The sequence below is a fragment of the Pleurodeles waltl genome, chromosome 1_1, assembly GCF_031143425.1.
Source record: "Pleurodeles waltl isolate 20211129_DDA chromosome 1_1, aPleWal1.hap1.20221129, whole genome shotgun sequence".
Classification (NCBI taxonomy): Eukaryota; Metazoa; Chordata; class Amphibia; order Caudata; family Salamandridae; genus Pleurodeles; species Pleurodeles waltl.
This window is the reverse complement of record NC_090436.1, coordinates 227,198,902-227,224,134: the sequence shown is the minus strand read 5'-3', so window position 1 is coordinate 227,224,134 and position 25,233 is coordinate 227,198,902. Positions and strand designations below refer to the sequence as shown.

Genomic DNA, 25,233 nt, shown 5'->3' with positions numbered 1-25,233 from the left:
AAATGTTTTTTTAATGCTGCCCCCCTAAGGAAGCCAGTCTGCATTTAAAACAAAAAGTGTACTGTATTTATGTTCGATCACAGACATGGTGGTCTCCTGACCCCAGCCGGCCACAATCCCTGTAATGGAATTCAATTGAAGTAAGTCCCAATTGGCAGTGATCCTCATGAATAGTAATGAAATAGGTCTTATTGCGACCCACTCCTAGTCCTTATCTTGGGAACCGATCTATTATTACATATGCGATTTTGTAATATAATTTAGTGTTCACAAAAGTACTGCCAGTGAAATGTGACTAGTATTTTGCAACAACATATATGTACATCTGGCTCCTAATTACTACAAGCCATCTGATGATGAAGGGGGTGACTAGAGAGCATTTTATGAGATGGGATGTTGATACTGATTTACCACCTTTTGTTACAGTATTTGTACTGCTTACTACCAGAATAGTGCTCCTCTGCCTTCCTCGTCCAGTTTTATATCTGTATTGTAGTATTTATTTTACCTTGCAACCATGCAACAGATTAACAATGACTTGCACTGCAGGGGTCTTACTAGGTGATTGCAATAAAGAAGGCCTTGTCTGGCATATGAATTTGTCAGCAGCAAAAGATAAAACGAGGGAACATGGTAAACCCTTACCTAAACTGGAGATTCCGTCGTATTAAGGCCAGTGACATGAAGTCCCCGCGACCATGTTCATTCTCTCCACAGTACAGCAGCAAGCCATCATCAGCTTCAGCCTGTCATTGTAACATCGGAAATGACTGAATGAATTACACATTAAGACACTAGCTTTTTTGGGTGGATAGGTTATGTAAAAGATTGTGGATGGTAGTTCTGGTGATGAAAAATAACAAACACATGCACAGAATAACAAAATACGTGGAAACGTAAGCATTAGGGTTGTTGGCGGTGGTAAAGCTTACCAGTTGTAACATCTACACCAATTCAAAGTCATTAAGTTGTTTTATTATGTGTCATGTGCATCAGATCACCTATGCAAGCCAATGAAACCTAAACAATTATGATTTCTTATTATTATTAAAACATGAGGAAAGACTGACTGTAGATGAAGATATACGCTTTCTAAGATTGCTAGTGGAAAGCTGTTCTAGTGGTGGGCAAGTTAGTAAACTGCAATATGCATATCAGTCAGACTATGACAATTAAAAGGTTTGCTAAAGTATTGAGCAATTTATTTCGGAGCTAAAAAATATTTTTGTTGTAATTAATTAAAAAGCTTGTAATGGCCATTCTGAGAAATGTATCACTTCTGTTCCCAATCATGTCTATTAAGAACATAAGACACAAGCAGGTAAAGTGTTTTTTCAGGATTACATCGTTTGCTTATGTGGGAAAAGCTGCAGTTTCATCCCTTTTTTACCCAGTATACAAGTAAGACCTTGGGGCAGAGTTGCCTGCTTGCATTACTTTTACACACTATGTAATGTGTTCTAGCTTTGTAGTCAAATAATTAAACTTGTTTCTCTTGTGTTTCTCTGCGGTAATTCTTCTGGAAAAGAAAGAAAAGAAAAGTGTAAAGGCCGAACCTGGTTTTATTTTAATAATAATGTTATTCGTGTTCTCTAATTACAACAATAAAAATAAAATCAATTTGACTGAAAAACCTAATTGGAGAGGGGAAAAGTCAGCTGAAAAGCCACACTAATATGCTGTTAGGCTGGGGGAAACCAGGCCAGGCACACGAGATCTTGTCAATTATATAAATACTGATGAAAGCTTCTAGAGTAGTCAGAAGTTTAGCACATGAAAACTGAACCTGCTACACCAATGAGCCAATCCTTAGCTGCCTGTACAGTCTAGTACTGGATTCATGGGGCGGCACACTGTAGAGAGTACTTAATTCGGAACCCACCTGGGCCATTAGGTACATCACTGAGGCCTAATTGGTGGCTACTTGACCATCAGTACATGCAGGGTTAAGTGAAGGGAGTCAAATGTGCGGGCCTACATGAGCAATATCTAGAGGTGGCCTTAGTTATTACAGAGAGGGGAGGTTGGTACAACAGACATGGTACAGAATTATACTTTAGTGGGTAAAAAAGTGACATATGCATGCGTGAATTCACTTAATCTTCTCAATCTGTTATTACACAATTTAGCTTATTTATCTAATATCCCTGAATTCTAGTTGAACATTGATTTGAAGAGTTGCTTCCTCATGTCAGTAAAGTTAGTATAGCCTCATTTAGAACGACAACCAGTGCTTAATTTGTGCTTGTTTTTTCCGGTGCTCAGCACCAGCACTTATTTTTGAGGGCCGGGGCTTATTCTTCTGCCTCAAGCATTTGCTGCGAGCAAAGACACATATGGGAAAGATAGGAGAATGGAAAAACGAAAAAGCATCACAAAGGGAGAAAGTAGAAAGCTGCAAGAGTGATCTGAAGAGGCAGGGAGTGGCTGTATATGGAATTTAGAGGCCCGAGATGGCTTCAGAATTACGCTGACTCAATATTCTGTGTTCCCACATTTAATTGCAGGAGCCGCATGCTTAAGAGTAGGTTTTTGGGCACCAGTACGTTTTTATTTACAAATTAAGCACTGATGACAACTATACATTGCCCTCTGAATCATGTTAAATAACTATATGAAGGAGGCAGTGATGCACCCTTTGTTTTGTAATACTGAGACCATTTTCAATATTTCCTGTGACATAAGCCATAAAACTCCACACAATATTTCTGAAATTCTCCATTTCCAAGCCTGTGGTGTTAACCCCTCACTTTTTGCCTAGTGTTAATGGCAGCTTTGATTGGAAGTGTGCTGGGACGTTGCTAACCAGGCTGCAGCACCAGTGTTCTTTCCCCAAAACAGTACCTTTGTTACCCAATTGGCACAGCCCTGGCACACAGTTAAGTCCCTTGTAAAAGGTGCCCCTGGTATCAAGGGTACTGTGGTCAGGAAAGGTCCCGAAGGGCTGCAGCATGTATTATGCCACCTTAAGGGACCCCTCACTCAGTAAGTACATGCACACTGCTTTGCAGCTGGTGTGTGCTGGTGGGGAGAAAAGACAAAGTCGACTTGGCACTCCCCACAGAGTGCCATGCCCACAAATCACTGCCTGTGGCATAGATAAGTCACCCCTCTAGCAGGCCGTACAGCCCTAAGGCAGGGTGCACTATACCACAGGTGAGGGCATAGCTGCCTGAGCAATATGCCCCTACAGTGTCTAAGTCAATTCTTAGACATTGTAAATGCAGGGTAGCTATACTGAGTATATGGTCTGGGAGTTCGTCATTACGAACTCCCCAGCACCATAATGCCTACACTGAATACTGGGAAGTTTGGGTATCAAACCTCTCAGCACAATAAACCCACACTGATGCCAGTGTGGGATTTATTGAAAAATGCACACAGAGGGCATCTTAGAGATTCCCCCTGTATGTCAGCCAGCCTGGTAGTGTAGGACTGACCGGTCTATACCAGCCTGCCACTTACAGACCAGTTTCTAACCACATGGGGTGAGTGCCTTTGTGCACACTGTGGTCAGAAACAAAGCCTGTACTGGGTGGAGGTGCTTTACACCTCCCTGTGCAGGAACTGTAACACCTAGCAGTGAGCCTCAAAGGGTCAGGCCTGATGTTACAGTGTCCCAGGGCCCTCCAGCTAGTGGAAATGCCCGCTCCCAGAATAAGCCCCCAAGTTTGGCAGCAAGTCCAGAGAGATAATGAGTAAAAACAAGGAGGAGTCACCCCCTCAGCCAGGACAACCCCTATGGTGTCCAGAGCTGAAGTGTCCCCCTCCTGGAGAAATCCTCCATCTTGCTGTGGAGGATTAGGACCAATAGGGATAGGAATGTGCCACCCTCCCCAAAGGGAGTGGGCTCAAGGAGGGTGTAGTCACGCTCAGGGCCAGTAGCCATTGGCTACTGCCCTCTAACCCTAAAAATGCCCCTAAATCTTGTATTTAATGGCTCCCTGAACCAAGAGATTTAGATTCCTGACGACTTCAAGAAAAGAAGAAGGACTGCTGAGCTCAAAACCCCGCAGAGAAGAAAAGGAGACACCAACTGACTCGGCCCCAGCCCTACCGGCCTGTCTTCTGCTTCAAAGACCCTGCGTTCTATAGGGCCATCGACTCCTCAAAAGCCTGTAGGGGACTGCCTGCATCACCAAGGACCAAGAAACTCCTGTGGACAGTGGACCTGTCCAACAAGAAGAAAAAGCAACCATCTTTAAAGGGACTCCCACCTCACTCCAGAGCCTTGAGTCCCAAACTACTCTGCACCCGACGCCCGTGGCCCGTGTTCAGAGGAACCAACCAGCCAGAGAGGACCCCCAGGTGATTCCGACCAAGTGTCCACCCTGGGCTGACCTCTCCCCGACGCCGCCTGTAAAGGGAATCCTGAGGAGCCCCCTGACCGCGACTGCCCGGGACGAAGATATCCGACGTCTGGAAAACCACTGCACCCGCAGCCGCCAGACTCAAGGGAAACTGACCACCAGTGCAGCAGTGACAAGCAGGTGGCCTTCCTCCCTGTCCAGTCTGTGGCTTGCCTCAGAAGCACCCCCTCTGCCTCGCCTACAGCACCTGAGGGCCCCCCCATTAAGTTCCATTGGGAACCCGGCGCCCTGTTTGTACCCTGCACCCGGCCGCCCCCATGCCGTTGAGGGTGCGTGTTTGGTGCCTACTTGGGGCCCCCCCAGTGCTCGTCTAAACCCCCTTGGTCTGCCCCGTGACCACACGGGTACTTACCTGCAAGCAGACCGGAACCGGAGTACCCCTGTCTCCATAGGCGCCCACGTTATTTTAGCTCCTGTTTGACTTCTGCACCTAACGGGTCTATATAAAAACCTATTGGTCTGGAGTTAAGTCATTGAGTGTGTGTTTTCTCTTATGGTTGTGTGTGTACAACAAATACTTAACACTACCGTCTGATAAGCCTAACTGCTCGACCACACTACCACAAATAGAGCATCAGTATTATCTATTATTGCCTCTGTCAAGCCTCTTGGGGAACCCCTTGTCTCTCTGCATACTATATCTCATTTTGATATAGTATATAGAGAGCCAGCTTCCTACATTGGTGGATCAGCGGTGGGGTCTATGACTTTGCATTTGCTGGACTACTCAGCCAATACCTGATCACATGACTAAATTCCAAAATTACCTTTAGAAAACAGATTTTTGAATTTTGACTATTTTTCAAAATTGTTAAAAGTCCTGCTAGGGCCATGTATAAGTCCCTGTTAGTATCTCTTTTTAAGTTTAACCCCTTCCCCGCCACGGACATAATGGTTACGTCCATGGCAGAGCCCGTGTGGCGCCATGGACGTAACCATTACGTCCTGAATGCTGCCCTCAGGAGAAGCGCTAGCGCTCCCCCCGAGGGCCGCCCCCACCCCCCCAGGTCAGGGATGACAGGGGAATCCCTTCCCCTTCAACCCCCGACCCCCCACCCACCCCAACGTGACGTCAGCGCGTGAGCGCGTGCTGACAATCACACAACCTCCCCCATCGCGCTGACAGCGCGATCGAAAGAGAAATGCTCAGCATTTCTCTTTCGATCACGTGGGGGAGGCCCGGAGGGGCTTCAAAGGGAAGGAAATGTATTTCCTTCCCTTTGAAGTCTCTCCCAGGGTTTCAAAAGCCGGATTGCTTGCAATCCGGCTTTTGAAACCCCACTAAACACCAGGGATGGTTTTTTTTGGGTGGAAAGTGACAAAAAGGGAGCGACCCCTTCGGTAAGGGTCGCTCCCAGGGGGGCATTTTTTTTTAAGGCCTTTTCTGCCCCCCCCGGGGGCAGAAACCTCTAGACACCAGGGATACTTTTGTTTTTTTAGTTTTCTTATTTGTTTTCTTTTGTGTTTTAGGTGTGGGGAGCGACCCCTTAGGCAAGGGTCGCTCCCATAGGGGGGAAATTATATTTAGGCCATTTCTGCCCCCCTTGGGGTCAGATTGGCCTATTTTTTATGGCAAGGGGGGCAGAAACCACTAGACACCAGGGAGTTTTTGTTTGTTTGTTTGTTTTTCACGTAAGGGGCGCGACCCCTTAGGCAAGGGTCGTTCCCCCTGGGGGGCAAATTTATTTTAGGCCATTTCTGCCCCCCCATGGGGGCAGATCAGCCTATTTTTTATGGCCGATCTGCCCCCACGGGGGCAGAAACCACTAGGCACCATGGATTTTTGTTGTTGTTGTGTTTTACAGATGGGGAGCGTCCCCTTAGGCAAGGGTCGCTCCCCTGGAGGGGCAAATTGTATTTAGGCCATTTCTGCCCGCTTTGGGGGCAGATCGGCCGATTTTAGGTCAATCTTCCCCCAAGGGGGGGCAGAAACCACTAGACACCAGGGATCTTTTTTTTGCGCCGTCACGCAAGGGGAGCGACCTTGTAGGCAAGGGTCGCTCCCCGGGATGGGGTGGGGGGGAAAATTTATTTTAGGCCATTTTCTGGTATTAGGCCAATCTGTCCCCAGGGGGGGCAGAAACCTCTAGGCGCCTGGGCAAATTGTTTTTTGTTTTTTGTGTGTTTTTTTAGAGATTGGGAGCGACCCATTAGGCAAGGGTCGCTCCCCTGAGGGGCAAATTGTATTTAGCCCATTGTAGGCAAGGGTCGCTCCCTAGGGGGGGGACAAATTTATTTTAGGCCATTTCTGCCCCCCCTGGGGCCGGCTGAGCTAGAGGCCAAAATCCACAGGTAGGCACTGTTTTCTATGAAAAAATGTGATGTGTCCACGTTGTGTTTTGGGCCATTTCCTGTTGCGGGCGCTAGGCCTACCCACACCAGTGAGCCCACACCAGTGAGGTATCATTTTTATCGGGAGACTTGGGGGAACGCTAGGTGGAAGGAAATTTGTGGCTCCTCTCAGATTCCAGAACTTTTTGTCACCGAAATGTGAGGAAAACGTGTTTTTGTTGCCAAATTTTGAGGTTTGCAAAGGATTCTGGGTAACAAAACCTGGTCAGAGCCCCACAATTCACCCCATCTTGGATTCCCCTGGGTTTCTAGTTTTCAAAAATGCGCTGGTTTGCTAGGTTTCCCCAGGTGCCGGCTGAGCTAGAGGCCACAATCCACTGGTAGGAACTGTTTTCTATGAAAAAATGTGATGTGTCCACGTTGTGTTTTGGGCCATTTCCTGTCGCGGGCACTAGGCCTACCCACACAAGTGAGGTATCATTTTTATCGGGAGACTTGGGGGAACGCTGGGTGGGAGGAAATTTGTGGCTCCTCTCAGATTCCAGAACTTTCTGTCACTAAAATGTGAGGAAAACGTGTTTTTTTAGCCAAAAATTTAGGTTTGCAAAGGATTCTGGGTAACAGAACCTGGTCAGATCCCCACAAGTCACCCCATCTTGGATTCCCCTAGGTCTCTAGTGTTCAAAAATGCACAGGTTTGGTAGGTTTCCCTAGGTTCCGGCTGAGCTAGAGGCCAAAATCTACAAGTAGGCACTTTGCAAAAAACAGCTCCGTTTTCTTTCCAAAAAAGGAATGTGTCCACGTTGTGTTTTGGGGCATATCCTGTCGCGGGCGGTAGGCCTACCCACACAAGTGAGGTACCATTTTTATCGGGAGACTTGGGGGAACGCTGGGTGGAAGGAAATATGTGCCTCCTCTCAGATTCCAGAACTTTCTGTCACCGAAATGTGAGGAAAATATGTTTTTTTAGCCAAATTTTGAGGTTTGCAAAGGATTCTGGGTAACAGAACCTGGTCAGAGCCCCACAAGTCACCCCATCTTGGATTCCCCTAGGTCTCTAGTTTTCAAAAATACACAGGTGTGGTAGGTTTCCCTAGGTGCCGGCTGAGCTAGAGGCCAAAATCTACAGGTAGGCACTTTGCAAAAAACAGCTCTGTTTTCTTTAAAAAAAAGGGATGTGTCCACGTTGCGTTTTGGGGCATTTCCTGTCGCGGGCGTTAGGCCTACCCACACAAGTGAGGTATCATTTTTATCGGGAGACTTGGGGGATCGCTGAGTGGAAGGAAATTGGTGCCTCCTCTCAGATTTCAGAACTTTCTGTCACAGAAATGTGAGGAACATGTGTTTTTTTAGCCAAATTTTGAGGTTTGCAAAGGATTCTGGGTAACATAACCTGGTCAGAGCCCCACAAGTCACCTCATCTTGGATTCCCCTAGGTCTCTAGGTTTAAAAAATGCACAGGTTTGGTAGGTTTCCCTAGGTGCCGGCTGAGCTAGAGGCCAAAATCTACAGGTAGGCACTTTGCAAAAAACAGCTCTGTTTTCTGTGATGTGTCCACGTTGTGTTTTGGGGCATATCCTGTCGCGGGTGCTAGGCCTACCCACACAAGTGAGGTACCATTTTTATCGGGAGACTTGAGGGAACGCTGGGTGGAAGGAAATTTGTGGCTCCTCTTAGATTCCAGAACTTTCTGTCACCGAAATGTGAGGAAAATATGTTTTTTTAGCCAAATTTTGAGGTTTGCAAAGGATTCTGGGTAACAGAACCTGGTCAGAGCCCCACAAGTCACCCCATCTTGGATTCCCCTAGGTCTCTAGTTTTCAAAAATGCACAGGTTTGGTAGGTTTCCCTAGGTGCCGGCTGGGCTAGAGGCCAAAATCTACAGGTAGGCACTTTGCAAAAAACAGCTCTGTTTTCTGTCCAAAAATGGGATGTGCCCACTTTGTGTTTTGGGACATTTCCTGTCGCGGGCGCTAGGCCTACCCACACAAGTGAGGTACCATTTTTATCGGGAGACTTGGGGGAACGCTGGGTGGAAGGAAATTTGTGGCTCCTCTCAGATTCCAGAACTTTCTGTCACCGAAATGTGAGGAAAATTTGTTTTTTTAGCCAAATTTTGAGGTTTGCAAAGGATTCTGGGTAACAAAACCTGGTCAGAGCCCCACAAGTCACCCCATCTTGGATTCCCCTAGGTCTCTAGTTTTCAAAAATGCACAGTTTTGGTAGGTTTCTCTAGTTGCCAGCTGAGCTAGAGGCCAAAATCTAGAGTTAGGCACTTTACAAAAAACAGCTCTGTTTTCTGTGATGTGTCCACGTTGTGTTTTGGGGCATATCCTGTCGCGGGCGCTAGGTCTACCCACACAAGTGAGGTATCATTTTTATCGGGAGACTTGGGGGAACATAGAATAGCAAAACAAGTGTTATTGCCCCTTGTCTTTCTCTACAGTTTTCCCTTCCAAATGTAAGATAGACATAGTGTGTAAAAAAGACGTCTATTTGAGAAATGCCCTGTAATTCACATGCTAGTATGGGCACCCCGGAATTCAGAGATGTGCAAATAACCACTGCTTCTTAACACCTTATCTTGTGCCCATTTTGGAAATACAAAGGTTTTCTTGATAGCTATTTTTTACTCTTTATATTTCAGCAAATGAATTGCTGTATACCCGGTATAGAATGAAAACCCACTGCAGGGTGCAGGTCATTTATTGGCTCTGGGTACCTACAGTTCTTGATGAACTACAAGCCCTATATATCCCCGCAACCAGAAGCGTCCAGCAGACTTAATGGTATATTGCTTTCGAAAATCTGACATTGCAGGAAAAAGTTACAGAGTAAAACGTAGAGAAAAATTGATGTTTTTTTCACCTCAATTTCAATATTTTTCTTTTTCAGTTGTTATTTTCTGTAGGAAACCCTTGTAGGATCTACACAAATGACCCCTTGCTGAATTCAGATTTTTGTCTACTTTTTAGGAATGTTGCAGTTTCTGGGATCCAGCGTTGGTTTCATGCCCATTTCTGTCACTGACTGGAAGGAGGCTGAAAGCACAAAAAATCGTAAAAATGGGGTATGTCCCAGTAAAATGCCAAAATTGTGTTGAAAAATTGGGTTTTCTGATTCAAGTCAGCCTGTTCCTGAAAGCTGGGAAGCTGGTGATTTTAGCACCACAAACCCTTTGTTGATGCCCTTTTCAGGGAAAAAACCACAAGCCTTCTTCTACAGCCCCTTTTTCCAATTTTTTTGAAAAAAACAAAATTTTCACTGTATTTTGGCTAATTTCTTGGCCTCCTTCTGGGGAACCCACAAAGTCTGGGTACCTCTAGAATCCCTAGGATGTTGGAAAAAAAGGACGCAAATTTGGCGTGGGTAGCCTATGTGGACATAAAGTTATGAGGGCCTAAGCGCGAACTGCCCCAAATAGCCAAAAAAAGGCTTGGCACCTGAGGGGGAAAAGGCCTGGCAGCGAAGGGGTTAAAAGTTTTGTAAACGTTAGGATTTAGTTACTAGTGGTAGTTTTTAGTTTCTAAAAAGTAATCCCAACTTTAGTGACATAATGAGCAGCACAAATGAGATGGTGATCGAACTCAACCTCACCACTTACCTCCATCTAGAGATGGCAGAATTAAGGACGCTCTGTAAGCTTAAGAAAATTAGAACAGGTTCCAACCCTACCAAGGTCAAGCTCCAGCAGCTCTTGGCAGAGTATACAAGGGACCACCCTGCTGAGGAGGAAGACCTCACCTCGGATGGGGATGAAGTTAGGGATCAGGAGGTAGAACTACCCCCCACCCCCTCCTAACCTAACTAGGGAGACCAGGGTTCCAAGATCCTTGTCTCCAAAGATAGTTCGTGCAGGTTCTGGATCTTCCACAGGGTAGTCCAGCTCCTATGAGAACATTGAGGGCAGCCTCAATGAAGAGGACATCCTTTTAGCAAGGATGGCCAAAATATTAGCTTTGGAGAAACAGCTCCTAGCTATAGAAATGAAGAGAGCAATAATGGGTTTAACACCCATACATGGTGGCAGCAACATAAATAGGGTCGGAGAGAATACTGACATCCTAAAAATCCCCAAAGGGATTGTTTCAAAATATGAAGAAGGTGATGATATCAGCAAGTGGTTCACAGCTTTTTGAGACTTCTTGTGCAACCAGAAAGTTAAACAGATCTCAATGGGGAGCTCTCCTTTGAGAACTGTTCACTGGTAAGTGTAGGGATAGACTCCTCACACTCTCTTTTAAAGATGCAGAATCCTATCACCACGTGAAGGCTACCATGATTGAGGGCTGTGGATTCTCAACGGAGAAGTATAGAATTAGGTTCAGGGGGCTCACAAAACCTCAAGCCAGTCCTGGGTTGATTTGATTTTGTTGATACTCAGTCAAAACACTAGATGGTTGGATAACTGGCAGTGGAGTGCATGACTATGAGGGTCTGTATAATGTATTTATGAAAGAGCATCTGTTAAGTAACTGCTTCAATGACAAGTTGCATCAACATCTGGTAGACCTAAGTCCACTTTCTCCCCAAGAATTGGGAAAGAAGGGAGACCACTGGGTCAAGACAAGGGTGACCAAGACTTCCACAGGGGGTGAACAAAGGTAAGGGGTCACAAAGCCTCCCCAGGGGAAGGGTGGTGAGACATCCAAGGACAAAACTAAAGAGTCTTCGCAAGGGCCCCAACATCCTGCTTAGGAGTGTGGGCTCGAGCCTCTTCACAGGCCACAAATGGGTATAAGGGAAAAAACTTTGATTCCAAGAAGGCCTGGTGTCACAGCTGTAAACAGCATGGGAACCAAACTGGAGACATGGTCTGTCCCAAAAACAATCCCACTAACTCTACTCCAGTTAGCACTGGAATAGCCAGTCTCCAGGTGGGATCAACAGTGTGCCCAGATCAAATCAGGGTTCACACTGAAGCTATTCTAGTCTCGAGGGTGGGGTATATATAGCCGCACTGGCTGCCTGGCCGCCTAACATACAAGCTCTTAATAAAAGGGACAAAAGCAGAAGAGATACAGGTGCCACTGTCACCATGGTGACAGAGAAACTGTTTTCCTTAGGACAGTATTTGGCTGGACAAACATATCCAGTTATCAGTGCTGATAATGTAACTAAAGTCCATCCCATGGCTATGGTGAATTTAGAATGGGGAGGGGTTACTGGCCTGAAACAGGTAGTAGTCTCTTCTGCAATCCCAGTAGAATGTTTGCTAGGGAATGATTTGGAGTCCTCAGATTGGGCTGAGGTAGAACTCAAAACCCATGCAGCCATGCTGGGTATCCCTGAACTGGTGTGTGTAAAAACAAGAGCACAGAGCAGAGCACAGGGTGAAATAGAAGTGTTGGAGCCTGGAATAATGGCCCAACCTTACAAGAGAAAAGACATCCCCCTAGCTGTACAGCAAAAGAAACAGGGCCTCTCTTCCCAGAAAGATGTCATATGCCCTGAGGGAACTGAGACCATAGAGCTGGAACCTTACCATGTGGAGCTCTTGTGCCCAAGGGGGACCCTCAAGGGAACAGCTGTGCCAGGGACAAAAGACTTGTCCCACTTGAAGGCCTGAGACAGCGAGCTGCTGAACAGAAGAAGGAAGTCAGTGGCTGCCACAGGGTCTATTTGGAGGATGGACCCTTTTCACTGAGGTAAGAGATCCCAAACCTGGTGCCACTAGGAGAGTGGTAGTGTCTCAAGAGTTCTTCCTCACATTGGCCCATGACATCCCCCTAGCTGGGCATTTGGGACAAACCAAGAAACGGGACAGATTTGTGAACCATTTCTATTGGCCCAACATGTCCCAGAAAGTAAGGGAGTTTTGTAGCTCCTGTGTCACCTGTCAAGCAAGTGGCAAGACAGGTGGCCATCCAAAGACCCCCCTCATTCCACTTCCAGTGCTGGGGGTCCACATTGAAAGGGTTGATGTGGACATTGTGGGTCCACTTGAACCTCCCACAGCCTCAGGAAACCAATACATACTGGTAGTAGTGGATCATGCTACCATATACCCTGAAGCAATTCCCCTTAGGTCGACTACTGCCCCTGCAGTAACCACGGCCCGAATTGGTATTTTTACCAGAGTGGGTTTCCCTAATGAGGTGGTTTCTGACAGAGGTACAAACCTCATGTCAGCTTACCTCAAACACATGTGGAATGAGTGTGGGATGACTTATAAGTTCACCACACCCTATCATCCACAAACCAATGGTCTTGTTGAAAGGTTTAACAAGACATTGATGGGCATGATCATGGGGCTCCCTGAAAAACTCAAAAGGAGATAGAAGGCCCTCCTGCCATGCTTGCTTTTCATCTAAAGAGAGGTACCACAGAAGGGAGTAGGGTTTTCGCCCTTTGAGCTTCTGTTTGGCCATCCTGTAAGGGGACCACTGGCACTTGTTAAAGAGGGCTTGGAGAGACTGCTCCATAAGATGTGGTGGACTATGTGCTTGGCCTCCGCTAAAGGATGGCTAAGTATATGGAAAAGGCATCCAAAAACCTTAAGGCCAGCCAACAAATCCAGAAGTTGTGGTTGAATTCCAACCAGAACAGAAAGTCTGGGTTCTGGAGCCTGTGGCTCCCAAGGCACTTCAGGACAGATAGAGTGTCCCTGGCCCTTTGAGAAAAAGAGTCAGGTCACTTATCTGGTGGACCTGGGCACTAGCAGGATCGCCAAGAGGGTGATCCATGCTAAACGCCTTAAACTCTACAATGAAATGGCAGACTTAACCATGCTGATGGTTACTGATGAGGATCAGGAGGCAGAGAGTGAACCTCTTCCTGACCTCCTCTCAACTGACCCTAAAGATGGGACAGTAGATGGAGTGGTCTCTTCAGACACCCTCTCTGCCGAACAGCAGGCTGACTGTAGGAAGGTCCTGCAGCAGTATGCTGAGCTCTTCTCTTTGACCCCTGGTCAGACCCACCTGTGTACCCATGATGTGGACACAGGAGACAGTATACCTGTCAAAAACAAAATATTCAGACAGTCTGACCAAGTCAAAGAGAGCAACAAAGTGGAAGTCCACAAGATGCTGGAGTTAGGGGTGATAGAGCACTTTGACAGTCCCTGGGCTAGCCCAGTGGTCTTAGTCCCCAAACCTCATACCAAGGATGGAAAGATCGAAATGAGGATTTGTGTGGACTACAGAGGACTCAATTCTATCACCATGACAGATGCTCACCCCATACCCAGAGCAGATAACATTTTTGACAAACTAGGTGCAGCCAAATTCCTAAGTACCTTTGACTTAACTGCAGGGTACTGGCACATTAAGATGTCACCTGCAGCCAAAGAGAAAACAGCATCCTCAACATCTGATGGGCATTATCAGTTCACTGTATTGCCCTTTGGCTTAAAAATGCCCCTGCCACCTTCCAAAGGTTGGTTAATCAAGTATTTGCTGGTTTGGAGTCCTTTAGTGCAGCCTATCTAGATGATATTGATGTCTTTAGTTCCAAATGGCAGAATCACCCGATCCACCTGGGAAAGGTTTTGCAGTCCCTGGAAGGAACATGCCTCTCTATCAAGGCATCCAAATGCCAGATAGGGTAGAGAACAGTTGTATACTTGGGCCACCTTGTAGGTGGAGGTCAAGTGCAACCTTTACAACCCAAGATCCAGACAATTCTGGACTCGGGGGCTCCAAAACCGAGACTCAAGCCAGGGCATTCCTTGGCTTGACTGGGTATTACAGGAGGTTTGTGAAGGGTTATGGGTCCATTGTGACTCCCCTCACAGAACTGATCTCTAGGAAAATGCCCAAGAAGGTAATTTGGACCCTTAACTTTCAAAAGGTCTTTGACACTCTTAAAGAAGCAATGTGCTCAGCACCAGTTCTACAAGCTCCAGATTATTCTAAGCAATTCATTGTGCAGACAGATGCTTCTGAACATCTGATAGGAGCAGTCCTATCCCAAACCAATGATGATGGCCTTGACCAGCCTGTTGCTTTCATTAGCAGGAGGTTACTCCTCAGGGAGCACTCCAGAAGCGTGAGTCCAAAACTACTCTGCACCCGACCCCCCAGGCCCGTGTCCAGAAGAACCAACCAGCCAGAGAGGGTCCCCTGATGATTCCAACAAAGTGTCCACCCTGGGATGACCTCTCTACCCCTCCACGATGACGTCTGCAGAGGGAATCCCGATGACCCCCGACCTCGACTGCCCGGGATGAAGATATCCGACACCTGGAGAAGCACTGCACCGCAGCGCCCAGACTCGAGAGAAACTGACCACCGGTGCAGCAGTGACCAGCAGGCAGCCCTCCTCCCTGTCCAGTTGGTGGCTTGCCCGAGAAACCCCCCTGTGCCTCGCCTGCAGCGCCTGAGTGATCCCTGGGGTCCCCTCATTAAGTTCCATTGGGAACCTGACGCCCTGTTGGCACCGTGCACCCGGCTGCCCCTGTGCCGCTGAGGGTGTGTGTTTCATGCCTACTTGGGGCCCCCCCAGTGCTCCTCTAAAACCCCCTGGTCTGCCATCCGACAACGCAGGTACTTACCTGCAAGCAGACCGGAACAGGAGTACCCCCTGTCTCCATAGATGCTCACGTTATTTTGGCTCCTGTTTGACCTCTGCACCTAACCGGCCCTGTGTTGCTGGTGCTGGGTGTTTGGGGTTATCTTGAACCCCCAACGGTGGGCTACCTATGTCCTGGAGACTGAGGGGGTCATTCTGACCCTGGCGGTCATGGACCGCCAGTGCCAACAACCACAGAAGCACCGCCAACAGGCTGGCGGTGCTTCCGGGGGCATTCTGACCACGGCGGTAAAGCCGCGGTCAGAAAAGGGAAGCCGGCGGTTCCCCGCCGGCTTCCCGCTGCCCCAGGGAATCCTCCACGGCGGCGCTGCAAGCAGCGCCGCCATGGGGATTCCGACCCCCTTCCCGCCAGCCAGGTTCTGGCGGTGAGGCACTGCAGGGGCCCCCTAACAGGGCCCCACATTGATTTTCAGTGTCTGCGTGGCAGACACTGAAAATCGCGACGGGTGCAACTGCACCCGTCGCACACCAGCAACTCCGCCGGCTCCATTCGGAGCTGGCTTCCTCGTTGCTGGTGCTTTCCCGCTGGGCGGGCGTGTGGCCTTTTGGCGGTCGCCCGCCAGCCCAGCGGGAAAGTCAGAATGACCGCCGCGGTCTTTTGACCGTCGTACGGTCTTCTGGCGGTTCCCGCCAGGCCGGCGGCTTCCTCCGCCGGCGGGGGTCAGAATGACCCCCTGAGTCTGTAAGTCGATTACTTACCTCCAAATCTGTACTGTACTTTCTTCACCCAGGAACCGTTGACAATTCCAGTGTCCACTTTTAATATAGCCTTTTGCCATTTTAAGAAAAACTGTGTACATTGTTGATTCCATTCAAAGTCCTGTTTATACCTATGCAAAGTACCTTTCATGTAATCTACTTCCCAGCAAACTGGATCTTGTCGTTCTAGAAATAAATTAACAAAAGATATTCTTCTAGATAAAAACATATTGCTCTGGAGTTAAGTCATTGAGTGTGTGTTTTCACTTATTGCTTGTGTGTGTACAACAAATGCTTAACACTACCCTCTGATAACCATAACTGCTCGACCACACTACCACAAATAGAGCATTAGTATTATCTATTATTGCCTCTGTCATGCCTCTTGGGGAACCCCTGGACTCTGTGCACACTATATCTCATTTTGATATAGTAAATACAGATCCAGCTTCCTACAAAGCCCCAATCTGTTTCAGCCCCAATATGGCCTTTGGCTCCGAAAGACTGAGATTGATTTCTTAACTCAAAGGAAGTGGAAGATAAATGCCTACTGGCCAGTAGTAATGATTTAGATGCACTGGGCTTATTTTCCATGCTTTTATGATTTGGTTGTGTGGGTGCCCTATGGATTGGCAACTGGTTTCTGTCTCATCCACCAGGGGTATTAGCTGTGAACTCAGGCGGTCTGCCAGAAATTGAACGACTGCTTGTAGTACACTGCAACCAAGCTTAGTCAGGCTATTTTTAATAATGTAAACCTAAATAGAGCCCAGTAGGCAGCAGTTGTCCAGTCACATGTTGGGGAATATAGGGGCATATTTATACTCGTTTTTTTCGACGCAAATTCGGCGCAAAACTAACGCCATATTTATACTTTGGCGTTAGACGCGTCTAGCGCCAAAGTATGGGCAAATAGCGTAATTTTTTAGCGTGAACGCCTTCCTTGCGTTAATGAGATGCAAGGAAGGCGTTCCCGTCTAAAAAAAATACGGCGAAGCAAATGCGTCGTATTTATACTCCCGGGCAAAAATCACGCCCGGGAGTTGGCGGGGCCGAAAACCCCGCATTTGCGCCACTTTTTAACGCCTGGGTCAGGACAGGCGTTAAGGGACCTGTGGGCTCAAAATGAGCCCACAGCTGCCCTCCCATGCCCCCAGGGACCCCCCCTGCCACCCTTGCCCACCCCAGGAGGACACCCAAGGATGGAGGGACCCACCCCAGGGACATTCAGGTAAGTTCAGGTAAGTATACATTTTTTTTTTTTTATATATTTTTTTTGGGCATAGGGGGGCCTGATTTGTGCCCCCCTACATGCCACAATGCCCAATGACCATGCCCAGGGGACAGAAGTCCCCTGGGCATGGCCATTGGGCAAGGGGGCATGACTCCTGTCTTTATTAAGACAGGAGTCATGTAAATGGCGTCTGGGCGTCGTTTAAAATGGCGCAAATCGGGTTAAGATGATTTTTTAGCGTCAACCTGACTTGCGCCATTTTTAAGACGCCCTAACGCCATTTTTCCCTACGCCGGCGCTGCCTGGTGTACGTGGTTTTTTTCCACGCACACCAAGCAGCGCCGGTCTGCTTGCGCCGGCTAACGCCATTCAATAAATACGGCGCCCTCATGGCGCTTCAGAATGGCGTTAGCCGGCGCAAAAATTTTTGGCACTAAACTGCGTTAGCGCAGTTTAGCGTCAAAAAGTATAAATACGGGCCATAGTTTTTAACCATGTTTTATATTTAAAGTGGGCTTTACAGTCTGCCTGCTTGAAATATTTGCATGTTAAACTACACTATGGGCCATATTTATACTTTTTGACGCACAACTGCACCAACGCAGTTGTGCGTCAAAAATTTTAATGCCATTCCAAAGCGCCATGCGGGCGCCTTATTTATTGAATGACGTTAGCCGGCGCAGCTGACTGGTGTGCGTCAAAAAAAATGACCCACACCAGGCAGCGCCGGCGTAGGGGAAAATGGAGCTTGGGCGTCAAAAAATGGGGCAAGTCAGGTCTGAGGCAAAATATTGGCCTCAACACGATTTGCGCCATTTTTTTTTACTCCCAACCCCCATTGAAATGACTCCTGTCTTAGCACAGTCAGGAGTCATGCCCCCTGACTTATGTCCCCTGGGCATGGTCATTGGGCATAGTGGCATGTAGGGGGGCACAAATCAGGCCCCCCTATGCCACAAAAAAAAATAAAAAATACCCGAACTTACCTTAAGTTCCCTGGGATGGGCCCCTCCATCCTTGGGCGTCCTCCTGGGGTGGGCAAGGGTGGCAGGGGGTGTCCCTGGGGGCATGGGAGGGCACCTCTGTGCTCCTTCCGAGCCTACAGGTCCCTTAACGCCTGCCCTGACCAGGCGTTAAAAAATGACGCAAAAATGGCTGGACGTCATTTTTTCAGGCCCGCCCACGCCCCGGGCGTCATTTTTGCACGGGAGTTTAAATAAGGCGCATATGCCTTAGAGTCATTTTTTAGAAGGGAACGCCTACCTTGCATATCATTAACGCAAGGTAGGTGTCCACGCTAAAAAATGACGCAAACTCCAAGATCTTTGGCGCTAGACGGGTCTAACGCCAAAGTATAAATATGGAGTTAGCTTTGCGTCGGATTTGCGTAAAAAAAAACGACGCAAATCCGGCGCAAACAGAGTATAAATATGCCCCTATATCTTTACTACTGAGAGATATTGTTATGCAGTAAACTCTACAGCCAGCAGTTTGCCAAGTCTTGGAACTTGTCTAAATCACAACTCATTTTTCCTCTCCTGGCCTTTCTACAGATACACTAATGGGTTTATCTTGCCTATCAACTATAATACCATTGTGTTTAGCAAGGGTGTCCTGAGCTCTGATGCAAGCTGATTCTGTAGCAAAAAGCAGCCATAATTGTGGTGCTGGGGGCTCGTCACACTCATGTGTCACTGCATGGCAAACCAATTGATAGCTTCCCCCAGCAGTAGATTTGTGAAAGAATAAATGCTGGTGGCCACATTTTTGCTCAGAAGCCCACGGCTGGCTCTACTGAAGGTCAGGCCTCCACCTGTCAGCAGGAAAGAACTGGCAAAAGTGGGTAAACTACACCAAATAATAATTTCTGCGCATCAGATTGGGGTTCGAAATGTACACAATTTGCAAGGTATGACCATTCCAAGGTCCGAAATTTAGAATCGTGTACAAAATTGTGCACTTGTTAAATATGGAACTTCCCATAACCATTATTGAAAGGGTGTGCAATTTTCTCCTACAGTTTGCCCCAGATCGCTATCAGGGCCAACATCTATCCAGATATATATGATATTCTAGAAAGAGAGAAAATCCTTAGAACTAATAAAATGATTAGCATGTCCGAGGTGTCACCAACAAAATACGTCTGGTGAGCAAACATAAAAAGGCAATGCAAAGGAAAAAAAGAATCAGTAACTATGAAAATATACAGGTTAAACATGAGCTACAAGGATTCCGGCCCGGGTTTAGCCTTATGCTATTTCTGTGGTAATTTGATGAATTTCAATTTGTTACATGGTAATTTGTTATTTGACCGCTTGATGGCAGTACAGCTGCATAAATACAATGGTGGACTAAAACAACAAACGAGACAATATAGTAATGCACTCTGTAACAAGGCAATTGTCTGTTTCTCACATGATATTCCTGTTGCTTGACAGTGATTAAAGAAAATCTTAAGTAAACATCGTTTGTATTTAAATGTTATGTTTTTATTGTTTCTTGACTGAGACACGTCGTAAAGGTAAGAAAAATATATAAACAGCTGATGGAGGTACGAGTAAATAAGGGCTAGATGTCCTAAGTGTTTTTACGGTTGCTAACACTCTGATTCATTGTTTGGTACAGTAAATATGTATTTTCAGATGTACTAATCCCATTTTAGGAGTCAGAGAAGATTAAGTGACTTCTAGTATGGGATTAAGACTGCATATAATTGGAGGTGGACTGTTGTATGGTATGTATCAATGTTCTGCTACAGAAATCTGCATTGAAAATTTACCGAGGCCTCAAAGGGAGTGGTAACCCATTCACAAAATAGAAGGGGTCCCTTTGTGACCGCTTCCCCTTTGCAAATTAAAAAAAAAAAAGAAGTTTGTTGAGGAATAGTAAGTGGTCCATCAGACAAGCACCAGCCTTCAAAAATTAAAAAGATTTAAAAAAAAAGTTTACTTTATCTAAAGTGATCAGAGAAATGGTGGGCTGCTGACCATAACAGGCCCCTGTTCCTGTAATGAACATTTTTTATGCACATCAGCGGATATAATGTCGGACACGCTACAGAGCATGACAGTACTTTGACTCCTGATAGCCACGTGTGTTCCTTTCAATTAGGGACCATTATTGTTTAACGTAGTTCTCTTTAAGCACACACCGATGCTATTTGTGCTACGAATTCTTGAGGTCCACTGTATGTCAGGATAGGTTACCAACATGAGAGTGATCTAAATGTGGCGCTCATCTTAGAAAGGACATAGGGCCTCATTACAACATTGGCGGTAAATGCCTCTTACCGCCGTGCAGAAGACCACCAACACACTGCTGCGGCCGCGGAAATCTGCTACAGCTATTACGACCCACAGGCCGGAATCCGCCAAAATCTAGACACCCACACAAGTCCTCCACATCAAAGCTCAGTGATAAACTGGCGATAACCAAACCTCCACCATCACGCTAACACTATCACGACCCAGGGATCCACGCGGCAGTCTTTTCCAGCGCGGTATTCCATTGGCGGTACACACCGCTGCACTCAAAATACACACACATTTACAAAACACAACCACATTGGACAAATCTAAATACACACACCTGATACACATACACACACCACACCCACATACTCAATACAATATAAAACACACACCCACATCACCCACAAACCCCTACGACAAAAATTGAGAACGAAGCACAGAGAGAGACACCACCATCAACAAACTAGGATCCACAGGCACACAACACCATCACTCACACAACATCCACGCACCTCACACAACACACACAAACACATCCCCTTACACATCACAACACACCACCTCACACATCACCCACAGCACACCATGGCACCGCAAAGACACCCCAGGTTCTCTGAGGAGGAGCTCAGGGTCATGGAAGAGGAAATCATCCGGGTAGAGCCACAGCTATTCGGATCACAGGTGCAGCACAGCTCCATTGCTAGGAAGATGGAGCTACGGCGCAGAATTGTAGACATGGTCAACTCAGTGGGACAGCACCCAAGAACACAGGATGACATCAGGAAGAGGTGGAACGACCTATGTGGGAAGGTGCGTTCCATGGTCTCAAGACACCAGATTGCAGTTCAGGGGACTGGCGGCAGACCCCCACCTCCTCCCCCACAACTAACAACATGGGAGGAGCAGGTCTTGGCTATACTGCATCCTGAGGGCCACGCAGGAGTAGCAGGAGGAATGGACTCTGGTAAGTCAAATCTTAACTATTACATCCCCCACCCTACCTGCATGCTATCACATACCCCCACCCTCACCCCCATCACTCCAACACCTCACATATGTCCCACTACCACAAACCAACCATCCCAACACCAAGCCCTGCATGCAACAACAAAGCATGGACACCCATCACCAAAGCATGTCCACTACAGATACCCACACAGATCCCCAAACCAAATATCACACAAGGTCCTAGACAAGAATGTAAGCACTTGGGTACAGGGTCACCCACCCATTGCACACGATGGCACACACAGATGCAATAATCATGCCTTTACACCCCTGCAGGACCCCTACCCAATTTCACCGGACAGGAGGTTCCAGACATTTCCACCCCCCCACAGAAGAGGCCCACAATGATGACAGCAGCTCTGTCCAACTGGATCTAGATGACCAGCCCGGCCCATCTGGCACCTCAGGACAGTCGGTTCCCCACACACTGGCACATGCCACCACAGAGCTTCCCCCCTCAGGAAACACCAGCACAGCACCCACCCAGCGGGCCCATACCTCTGTCCCCAGGACACGTCAAGCAGCAGTGTGTCCACCACTACAGGGAACCCAGGCAAACCCACAAACCCAAGAACATCAGAGACCTGGGGGCAGTGGCAGTGGGCACACGGTTCAGGGAACAGAGGAACAGGAAAACAGGGGAACTGGGAGGACTGCTGTGCGAGAGGGGGAGGACAGGCCCAGGGAACCCACTCTCCATGAGGCCCTCTCCAACATCATGGGAGCGTACCATCATTCCTAGGAGACGATGGCAACGGTACTGGCCAAGTTTCAGGAGACCCAGCGGCTGCAGGAGGAACAGTATTTGGGGATCAGGGAGGAACTCAAGTCCATCAACACCACCCTGGTCACCATTGTAGGGGTGCTGAAGGACCTTGTGAACACCAGGAGGGACACTGTGGCACAACAAGGGGCCCCTGACACTAGCCTCGATGATGAACTGTCCACCACCTTCGCCGGCGCTAGTGGACAAGAGGCACCGCCACGGGACCACAACACCAGCACCCCACCACCTGCAGATGGAGAACCACTCCGCAAACGGTCCCTGAGATTCAGGACAAAGACAGAGAACAATGCCAAGACCCCCACCAAGAAATGAGACCACCCTGAATGTCATCCTTCTGTCCCATTTCGTCATCCTGTCCATCCTTAAGCTGCCCTAGCTCCACTTCCTATGCCCCTTTGGACAATGCACCTGTGAGACAAATAACTGGACTCTGCCATGAACATTCCTCCACCATCACCCATGACCATTTTCCAACCCCCTCCAGTAATTTGCACTTAAATAAACACCCTTGAATCACAAAACAAACTGGAGTCAGTCTGTGCTTTCACAAATGTGTATTTGCTATAACTAACGAAAATAGCAATGTCCATTGTATTGTCAACATACCTATGTCACACAGCTCTAGTCCATGAGGTAACATAGCAGAGGTCACACAGTGGGACCCACATCTGTGAAATGGAAAGGCACAGTGACAGGTCAGGGTCCATACACTGGGTGAAAGTGACAGACATATGATAGGTCTAACAATTGTATGAGATGTAGGAGGCAGTGATGTCTTCTTACCTGTGTCTTACTGGAAGTATTGCAGTATCACATTGTTTCTGTTGTTGATATCCTCTTCTTCTGCCTCTTCTTCACTGTCCACAGGCTCCACAGCTGCCACAAGACCTCCTTCTGGACCATCCTCCTGCAGAAAAGGCACCTGTCGTCGCAAAGCCAGGTTGTGCAGCATACAGCAGGCCACGATGATCTGGCACACCTTCTTTGCTGAGTAGTAGAGAGAACCACCTGTCATATGGAGGCACCGGAACCTGGCCTTCAGGAGGCCGAAGGTCCTTTCGATCACTATCCTAGTTCACCCATGTGCCTCATTGTAGCGCTCCTCTGCACTTGTCCTGGGATTTCTCACTGGGGTCAGTAGCCATGACAGGTTGGGGTACCCAGAGGCACCTGCAAATGTCGAGGGACAACTGTTAGACACACACTAACCCTTAGGGACAACCCCAGACCCAGACAACTATTCACAGGGTATAGGGTCCTTGTCCTCACCTATTAGCCACACACAGTGCCTTTGGAGTTGCCCCATCACATAAGGGATGCTGCTATTCCTCAAAATGTAAGCGTCATGCACTGAGCCTGGAAACTTGGCGTTCACATGGGAGATGTACCGGTCGGCCAAACACACCATCTGCACATTCATTGAATGGTAGCTCTTCCTGTTTCTGTACACCTGTTCATTCCTGCGGGGGGTACCAAGGCCACATGTGTCCCATCAATGGCACCTATGATGTTGGGGATATGTCCCAGGACACAGAAGTCACCTTTCACTGTGGGAAAATCCTTCACCGGAGGGAAAACGATGTAGCTGCGCATGTGTTTCAGCAAGGCGGACAACACTCTGGACAACACGTTTTAGAACATAGGCTGGGACATCCCTGATGCAATGGCCACTGTTGTTTGAAAAGACCCACTTTCCAGGAAATGGAGTACTGACAGGACCTGCACTAGAGGGGAGATTCCTGTGGGATGGCGGATAGCTGAAATCAGGTCTGGCTCCAACTGGGCACACAGTTCCTGGATTGTGGCATGATCAATTCTGTAAGTGATAATGATGTGTCTGTCTTCCATTGTCGACAGGTCCACCAGCGGTCTGTACAATGGAGGATGCCGCCATCTCTTCACCTTCTCCAGCTGACGTGCCCTATGGACGAGAACAGCGAGCACAGAGTCAGCCAACACTGAGGAAGTAAAAAAAGAATTTATTGCACACATTTGTCAGTCCGCTATGTGCCTGTCACTGTGTGTATGCAACGCCGAGATATGTGTGACGCATTTAAAAATAATGCCATGTGGCCACCTGAAATGGCGGCTGCCTGACCTGTAATGTGGGACAAGGGGATATGAGGTAACTGCGCTGGCGTTGTACACCATCGCGGTAGGCAGTCGAAGACCGCAGCGCAATCCTGCATTGGTTCCTATGGGTCCCAGGAGCCAATGACGATGTACGCCGGCGGTGACGGTACGCACCCCGCGGACGTGACCGCCATTTTCTCTCTGTTCACTCACTTGATACCTGACCTTCGACAGGAGAGGACCTACACTGCAAGTGCTGCTGTGACCTGTGTCTGGAAGCGAGAATGGCTCATGTTTCTGGGGAAAGGGCCCCTGCCTTCACTTCGGAGGAGTTGGAGAAGTTAGTGGATGGGGTCCTCCCCCAGTACACGCTACTCTATGGTCCTCCAGACAAACAGGTGAGCACACTGTGAGCATGCTGTATGGGCAATGCCTGTTTGGAGTGGTGTGGATGGAAGATACAGGGGGGGGGACGGAGGCCTGCATGAGCGGACTGTGAGTGTATGTGCGTCAGGGCAAGGGTGGGAACGTGGGCCAATGACTGTGACGGTCCGGACGGTTAAAGATCATCCTTTTCCCCTGTATTATTCCTCTAGGTCAGCGCCCACCAAAAGAAGGATATCTGGCGTGCCATCGCCAAGGACGTCCGGACCCTGGGGGTCCACCACAGACGGAGCACCCACTGCCGGAAAAGATGGGAGGACATTTGCCACTGGAGCAAGAAGACGGCGGATGCTCAGCTGGGGATGGCCTCCCAATGTGGGAGGGGTGCCCGTCGCACCATGACCCCCCTGATGTTCCGGATCCTGGCGGTGGCGTATCCGGAGTTGGATGGGGGCTTGAGGACATCACAGCAGCCACAAGGGGGTGAGTATCGTCACATCCATCTGACTCTGCACTCATTAGGAGGTGTCTGGGTGGGGGAGGTGGGCAGTGGGTTACCCTAGGCCAGGGTGAGCTTCATAGGCAAGGACCCTTTGTGAG

The 25,233-nt window shown here is 48.1% G+C and overlaps 1 protein-coding gene across 2 annotated transcripts in view; it reads right to left on the bottom strand.

Moving 5' to 3' along the window:
• EGFLAM (EGF like, fibronectin type III and laminin G domains) overlaps positions 1-25,233 on the bottom strand; it is a 563,129-nt gene that overhangs the window by 135,330 nt on the left and 402,566 nt on the right. For both annotated transcript variants that reach the window (XM_069221264.1, XM_069221268.1), the window contains exon 11: positions 646-746. In XM_069221264.1, coding sequence (XP_069077365.1) covers positions 646-746 — 101 coding nt within the window. The remainder of the gene's footprint in view (positions 1-645; positions 747-25,233) is intronic.